General features: G+C 50.5%; 1 protein-coding gene and 1 long non-coding RNA gene across 2 annotated transcripts; both read right to left on the minus strand.

Moving 5' to 3' along the window:
* Positions 1-471: 471 nt before the first annotated feature.
* Positions 472-2,835, minus strand: LOC136490884 (uncharacterized). The gene is made up of 4 exons (XR_010767898.1): positions 2,288-2,835; positions 1,625-1,667; positions 765-878; positions 472-660 (listed from the first exon to the last, which is right to left on the minus strand). It is a non-coding gene; the product is annotated as an uncharacterized lncRNA (long non-coding RNA).
* Positions 2,836-3,288: 453 nt separating this feature from the next.
* Positions 3,289-5,317, minus strand: LOC136493550 (uncharacterized). The gene is made up of 2 exons (XM_066489648.1): positions 4,872-5,317; positions 3,289-3,959 (listed from the first exon to the last, which is right to left on the minus strand). The coding sequence occupies exons 1-2, from the start codon at positions 5,156-5,158 to the stop codon at positions 3,782-3,784; spliced, it is 465 nt and encodes a 154-aa protein (XP_066345745.1). The 5' UTR covers positions 5,159-5,317; the 3' UTR covers positions 3,289-3,781.
* Positions 5,318-8,467: the final 3,150 nt, after the last annotated feature.

The following is an 8,467-nucleotide window of genomic DNA, read 5'->3' on the forward strand; positions in this document are numbered from 1 at the left end:
AGGAAGCAAGAACACTACTGCAGTGAGCTTCAAAATGTGCTGAGCTCGGGCTCGGGGAGGAAGGAGGAGATAGCCGATTTATAAAGGGAGAATATTTAGTCCCGGTTGATGGATCCAACCGGGACTAAAGGTAACTTTCCAACCCCGGGCGCAGCCACGGCCCGGGAGTAGACCTTTACTCCCGGTTGGAGCCACCAACCGAGAGTAAAAGTATACCTTTAGTCCCGGTTGGTGGCTCTAACCGGGACTAAAGGTCCCTGCCACCTCTGTCCGGCGCAGTAGCCGTTGGGCAGAGACCTTTAGTCCCGGTTGGAGCCACCAACCGGGACTAAAGGTATCTCTAGTCCCGGGCGCAAAAAATTCCGAGACTAAAGCCCATTTTAGCCGAGAATCAAAGGTCTATTCTCTACTAGTGGCTCGCATTTCTCATATGCTTTGAAGCCTGAGAACCAGAGCAGTACCTGTCGTTGACAAGATTTTCTCACACCATCAGTGATGTGTTCATTACCTATTTTAAATGCAGGCTCAGTTTTAAAGCATGTAACAAAAATTCTAATCTAATGGAAGTATCAGGTATCTCATGTCCAAGAGGGTGCCGATTCCGTACTTCCCAGGCCATTGCTTCCACACGCTTGGCAGCAAGGATGGCTGCCCCCTCATCTGCAAAACAACATAAGCAGACCAAAATTTGTTATTGTTACATTCAAGAATTCACAAAAAACTACTCACGCAATGGTGACTGACCACCAAACCCATCTCCATACCTCGGCCGACTCCCTCCAGTGCCGGAGTAGGAGGTGCAGCTCGTCCACGTCCATGCCCGGCACCACCACCTCCGCGATCCATAGCCATCCTAGCAGTATTACCTCTTCCACGAGCTGCCACAAGTTGTATAATGTTCAAATCAGGCAATCTACGTTGTCATGAACACACCAAGTTAATATGAAATAGGAGACTGAAAAGTTCCACTAATTTTATTTCGACAGCAAATGAGACACCTATTTTCATTATTCAGATATTTCACATAGATGTGATACAAATATATATAGCCAACACACTGAGCAACACCCTGCAGTAAGAAGACAAAATAAGAACATTGTATAACCATCTATGAACTAAATAACTGAAAATCTTAAAGCAACTGTGCGTTGATGATGAACCTATACTTTTGAAGCTTTTCAAAAACTAAATCATGAAACTAACCGTGACACATATGTGGTAAATTGTTGTTGCCCCCTCAGCCATTTCTTTCATAAGAATTTTCTTACCTCCACGATGAACAATCATAGCATTTCTTTGATGATAAGAGAAAAAAAATAAAAATGGCAGTTGAATCTCATCTCATTTTTAGCACTTTTTTTAAAAAAAAATGCTGCAAAGTTTATTTGCAAACAATAAGGTCAATTTCTAAGCTTCTAGTTTAAATATCCATGACCAGTTCCCACCAGAGCACAATGGTCGCGGACACAAATAATTTAGTTTGTGAATTTTTTTCTACAAACATGATTATTCTACACTGGTTAGCGAGGATACAACTAACAGACTGATGTCTGACAAAATTTATTGTTCTGACGAAAGGTCACTGGAAAAGAAATCTACATGGACAAAAAAATTTGAGACGAACCTGAAATCAAACATTGCATTTGCTACACAAACATTGCTTGCTCCTGCTAAGAAAAAAAGAAAAACAAATCATTGTTACTAAGGCCTGGTTCACTTTGCAAATTTTTTGAACCTGATGAATAGTACCATTTTCGTCTTATTTGACAAATATTGTTCAATCGTGGACCAACTAGGCTCAAAAGATTCATCTCGTGATTTCCAACTAATCTGTGTAATTAGTTATTTTTTTACCTACATTTAATACTCCATGCAAGCGGCTAAAAATTGATGTGATGGAGAGAGAGCGAAAAAACTTAGAATTTGAATGGCATCTAAACCAGGCCTAACCCTTAACAACAAAATTAGGTTTGCGCTGATCGTTCTATCCCATTTTTTTGCATTTGTTTGAACCATTAAATTTGTACAAATGTCTTATGTTCCCATTTTTTAAGAGCCGCTCATAAGTGCCAGAGCTCCATTTAATGAAGCAGATTGCGCAACTCACTTTGTTGCAAAAGAGTGAAAAATACATATGGATCCTGTGTAAGAAATGAAATTCTCATCTTAAAGAAACGAAGAATCGCAATCTTTGGTTACCTCGGACGGGATCCTATCAGCGTTCTGCCAGAATGTGCATCAAAACAACCGAATCGAGTCAGCAATGAACCAAGCAAAAAAACATTACCGATATAAGAGCGGAGAGTCTGGCCGGCGAGGGGATCATGTGCTTATTATTCATCGAGCAGCGTGCAAATATGGATCCAGATCCCGTCACCGCCGAGCACGACGACGGCGGAGCGCGACACATCACTCCTCCTCGCTGAGGCCCAGCAGCAACGCACGCACCAAACGGGACTGCGAGGACATAGGCCAGCCAAGTGGAGCACGAGGAAGGCGGTTCGAGTGGAGCAGGTAGAGATGGGCGTGGCGGCGGCTAGGTCTGCGGAGACGTCGGCAATCGGCACATCCGTTCGTACCTCCATGGATTCGTCCTCTAGATGGAACTTCCTTCACTTCGACAGCCCACCGAAAAAAAAATCGGAGACATGAGCACACGAACCAACACCTCCCGCACGGTGAGCGCGGCGTTGGGGCCTCGAGCTCGGGCCGCTCCAGTGGCTCCCCGTCCTTTCCCCGCACCGCGACTTTCACTGACCTGCACCCGCTCCTCGCCTCCTCCACCGTTCTTCCCGTGCCACCGCCATGATCTCGGCCCAGGTCCGCCGATGCGGCTTCGCAGGACTCGAAGCGGCCTTCACGGGGACTGAGCTGTCGTGCGGCGTGCATGCGTGCCGCGGGCGTGAGGAGCTGTGCAGATGCAAAGAAGGAGCGCCGTCGGATATGGTTGAGTGAGCAGAGAGGACGAGTGAGAGTTAATATCGTGTGTACGTTTTTAATGGGGTCTTTTCTATATGTGTTTATATGTGTTTCGTGGGATGGACGTAGTTTAGGTCGTAACTATAGAGATGAGATTTGTTTGATGGCTGTAGAATAATTTGAAATGGTGTATTATAGGGGTAGAAATAGAAATAAAACTATAGAATAAAACTTTCCATGGAAAATATGTGTTTCATCCAAATTTTATTTTATTTTATATGACGTAGCAGTTTTGAAAACAACCAAACCAAACCCTACACCGAGACTGGCTTAAAAAAAGGAAGGCAGGATAGATGATGATACAGGAGCTAGTCACGGACACAAGGGTCCATTCAGATGTCTATTTCTTCTGTAGCCATATGTTTTCAACTTTTCATCATCAGCATTAGGGAAAACCTTAAGCCTAACACCATCAACAACTACTGCTACTACGTAGCACATAGAGATTTTTTTTTTTCACAAAAATCCCCTAAAACGAAGACCAGAAACACCCATACATGATACAACGAACGACACAGCAGCGCAAAGAGCTGCATGCATGCAGCCTAGACACCAGCGCGCTCTCCTCTCCTCCCGTCTCTATACACCATCAGCGATACAGGTAGGCAGGCGGGCAGGCACTGACTGACACTGAGTAGGTCACGGCGCCACCAATGGCGCAAGGGGTTTAAACAAAAAACACAAACCCATATACGTAACTGTAGCGGTAGTTCCTGGTGGTACGAGGGCGATCTGATCTCTTGGTTTTGGGGAGGGGGAGCACAAACGCGAGCTCGTTTGTGAGCTTCTTCTTGACGGTGTGTTAGCCGGCAAGGATTGACCCGGCCCGGGCCTTGGGAGGCCTCGGCGGGGACTCCACGTCCTTGGGGGATGCAGCTCTCGGCGCCAGCTTCTTTGGGGTGCTCTCCTTCCACTCCATCTCCTCGTCCATTTCGATCTGCTCCCTCCTGCACTCCTCGGTACAGAACGGGATGTCACCTCTGCACAAGAGACATAAGGTCACCCATAAGATTAGCAGGCCTGGCCGCCTGGGGATGCCATGAAAACCCCAAGTAGTAGTATCGTACAAAAATAGACGTCTTTGGATGCCTGCACCACCTTTTTTTAAAGAGAAAAAAATGTGCACCACTTGTACTCGTGCAACAGAACCATTAGACCAGTGTCATGGCTGAAGTTTAGAAAGGGGACACAACTCATGGAACTGACCACCAGTAACTTCAATCTGCCCACAAATTCATGGACCTGACGATACCCAACGCGTCATTGACAAATACTACTACTGTATTTTACTTCTGCCTTACCGCCTCACAGGTAACAAACCGATAAAGCTCCCGTGCTTAGCAGAGAAGCTTTTTTTCCGATTACCAACTTCCATATATAAAGAACAAACGACAGAGTGTACTCCGTGGTAAATTGGCAGGAACTCACGGCATGGTCATAAATAAGCGCGCCAATTTAGGGTCCCAAGAATTTAATTGATTCACGCGCAAAAGCAACCTGAACGAACACATCAAGGATGACAAAAACTTCGCACCAACACCACATCGGAAAAAGAAAAAGAGCGCTCACCAATTTTTTCATGCTACTAGTACTTTTTTTTATAAAGGCTGGACGTTCGAACTAGTGAAGCGCAGAAGAAAAGGAAAATTCTGGGAAAATAATATTTACGTCCGACTCCCGACGATTCGGCAGTCGAATTTACTGTTCTTCCCAGGAAAAATACACCTTCCAAAGACGTCGGAAACGTCCATACCACGGGACCCGCTCCAGAAAATTCCAAAACCATCCCGCCCCCCCCCCCCCCCCCACCCCCCCCCCCCCCCCCCCCCCAAGCAAAACGAGCGGCATCAAGGCCAGGTAGCGGTAGCCATGGCGGTGGCAGAGTGGCGAACCTGTACATGAAGATGTCGCGGTTGCTGGCGAGGGGCTTCCCGCAGAGGAAGCAGGCCTCCAAAAAGTGGCCCTGCGGCAGCCCTCCCGCTCTCGCCCCCGCGCGTCCTCCTCCTCCCGACGCGGCCACCAGGTCGTCCTCCACGCCGGAGCTGACGAGCCGGGTCCACGCCGCCGCCGACGCACCGCCCCCGCCGAGAGCGAACGGGCTGTCCCGACCGCCCCCGCTCCCGCTCCGGCCCCCTCCTCCGCCCCCGGTCCTACCCGCGCCGCCGAGGCCCAAGTCCATCGGCGGCGGTGAAGAGGAGCCCGCCCCTGGATCCACCTCCCCGCCCCGGGGGCGCGGCTCGTCGGTGCGATCGGGCTCGGCCCGGTTCGGTGGCTCGCGTGTTCGTGTCCGCGCGGCGGTGCGAGGGGGAGGGAGAGATGGACGGTGTGTGGTTGTATCGGGTGTGTTTAAAGGGGAGACAGGAGGTGGAGGTGGTTTTATGAAGTGAGCGTAGGCAGAGGCCAGAGGCAGAGGGTTGGTGGTGGGTCCACCGTGGGCCGGACACGGGGCCCGCGTGGCGGTGTTGGTTAGTGGGATCCGTTGCCCCGTGGGGGACCACCTGGGCACGGCTCGACTCCAAGGGTTGCTTTGCTCGACGAGAAGAGGAAGCCTCTGCTTTCCGGGGGGGTTTCTTTGGATTTTATCTTAGTTTTTTGAAAACAAAGCATAAGTTTACCCTTATTCCATGAACAGCAGGTAACAGTGTCAAATGGGCTCAGTAAAAACAAGTTTACCCATACAAAATTGCCTCTGCTTATCTGAATACGTTATGATTTTATCCCTGTTTGGTAAACAAATCACATCACCGAATACACAGTTAGCTAAATCTCTCTACCGATAAAAACTCATTCTTCCTAAATATTGATACTAATTTTTCTATGGACCAAATCACAGGAGCTGGACGCGACGCCGCACGTGAAGTTGCTGCCGACGACGAGGAACTGGAAGGAGATCCCGAGCGGCGGCTTGTACAGGGTGGTGGTGGGCCCCCCGAGGCTCCAGCACACCGCGGTGTGGTTGGGCCACCAGAGCGCGCACGCGTGGGAGTCACCGACGGCCAGGCCATAGCCAAAGAGGTCCCTTGGCAGCGCGCCCGCGGCAGAGGCGTTCGCCGCCGCGCCGACGTCGTCCGTGCCCGAGCAGAGCACGGCGCCAGAGGCGAGGACGGTGCATGCTCGGAAGCCCCCCGCGGTGAGGTACGGCGCGACGGTCGTGTTGGCGAGCCTCGCCTGCACCGCGCTACCCTGCGGGCCCCAACATCGGACGCCCGCGGACGCGTTGGTCTCGACGAAGGACGAGACCTCCCTGGATCCGCTATCGGGAAGCACGCCGGCCATGGATCCGCCACGAGGGGGGAGGGGGCACCCGCCATGGATCTAGCCGCCCTCCACCAGATCCAGCCGCCGGGGGGCGCGGCCGCCATGGATCCGGCCGCCCTCCACCGGATCCAGTCGCCAGGGGCGTGCCCACCATGGATCCGCCCGTCCTCCATCGGATCCAGCCGATGGGTGGCACGCCCGCCATGGATCCAGCCGGATCCGAGGTGAGGGAGAGGGGTTGCGCCGCCCGCTGATGGAGGAGAGCCGCGCTCCTTCCCGCCGGTGGAGCCATGGAGGTAGGGGAGGAGGACGGATCCGTGACGCCACCCGCTGCTGCTGCTGCTCCGTGCCGCCGGGAGGGGCCGCGCCGCCCTGCGCCCTGCCTGACGCTGGATCCGGGAAGAGTCACCACCGGGAGCTAGGCCCGCGCTCGCGGCAACCGCGCACCACCGCGCGGGAGCCGTTGTGGGGGAGAGTGGAGGAGAGAGGGAGGGTTGGGGAGGGGGCGCGTCGGGAGGGGAGGGGAGGGGAGGGAAGGGGAAGGGGTGTGTCGGGCGCTGGGAGGAGAGGGGAGGGGGCGCGTCGCTGAGGAGGAGACCGGAGGGAGAGAGGATGGTAGAGGACGGGGATTTGGAAGGGTATGAGCGGATAAGGGTATTGTCGTCCTTTGGTCTTACTGTGAAGGGATATAACTGACGGAGTTAAAAGTAAGGGTAAACTGGGTCTTAGTAGTTACAAAACAGGGGTAAAATTACAACGATGACAAAAACGAGAATGAAATCATAATTGAACGTTAAAGTAGGGGCAAGAACACAGTATTCTCCTTTTCTTTTTCTGTTTTTCTCGAGCGTTCTTTTTCGCCAGGGGATTGGGCCCGGCCGCTCGGGCGCGTGGGTTTTGTTCGGCCTGCGGCCGTTTCGAACGCTCGTGTGGGGACAACTGGAATCAGGGCCAACTTGACAGTGTGATTCTGTGTCTTTACATTTTGCGGGTTTGTTGCGCGTTGCACCTGAGGACTTCCGTTCGGGTCTCTAGTAGCTTCTGTACCTGCTGCAACGCGGAGGTGCGGGTGCCCTCGGCACCGGGCATCAGTGCAATCACATTGCAGTACCTAACCATGCAGGTTCCGTTGGCGTGCCCTCAGGCCCGATTTAATCTGTTTCTTTTTTTATTCGAAATAGTATTTTTCTCTTATAAATTTCTCTAAATTTATCTAGATTCTTCCAAAATTTCTCTAAGCGAACGGGGCCGAAGTTGAGATGCCAATTTTACGCTCTGGTACTCATGAATTTCGTGTCCGATGAGTGTGGGTACGGACATAAAAATTTATCCAGGAGTACATAAGAGTCGGGTATCTGTAAATATACAGGAAGAGTGTGGGTACCTGTAATTTGTAATTTATAGTGTATACGTAGCATGTCGAACTATAAAAGATGATATTTTTTTATTAATGGTTGAATAAAGTGATTGCGTGAGCTAGTATTAACTTGTTACTTAAGTTCTTATGTAAGTTGTTTTGTGTTATCTATACGAGCATAAATGATCGAATTATGAATCTAGAATGTATTGTGGTTTGTGTATATTATCCTAGTGAACTATATGTAAGTGGGGTTCGACATATTTACGTGTTGCTGTTTAACTATATTTTTTTGTATTGATCTCTCTTTAATATACTTGATGGGTACGAATTTTTACCCGCAAATATGCTCACGGGCGGGTAAAAGTTAGGTTGCGGATATAGGGCATGTTCGCTTGTCTGAATTCTGGAGGAATCTAGATGGTTTGGAGGAATGCTGGATGAATTTGTGAGAGAAAAACATTGTTCCGGATGAAAAAAATAAGCGGATCAAGCCGGGTTTAAGGGCACGCGAACGGGGCCATACTTGGGGCAAGTAAATGCTTTACTTGAACCTTATCTAACCCGTTGCCATCCCTACCGTAGTACTTTGTATTTGGTTGATAAAACAACAAGGGACAAGACATGTCGTCACTACTACCGGAAACTTAACTGAGGCGGGCAAAAAGTATTAATCGAGGCGGTTTTTGCAACCGCCTCGGGCGAAAAGTCACGGTTAATCGTGGCCTTAACCGAGGCGGTTGCCCTGCCCGTCTCGGTTAATCGAATAAAAAAACAAAAAAGGAAAACTCGTGGATAAGCCCGGTGAGCCAATCCACGGGCCCGCCGATTCCATCCACGCGCCACCGCTCCGCTCGCCAGATCCGACCACCC

This window comes from Miscanthus floridulus, chromosome 11, assembly GCF_019320115.1.
Source record: "Miscanthus floridulus cultivar M001 chromosome 11, ASM1932011v1, whole genome shotgun sequence".
Classification (NCBI taxonomy): Eukaryota; Viridiplantae; Streptophyta; class Magnoliopsida; order Poales; family Poaceae; genus Miscanthus; species Miscanthus floridulus.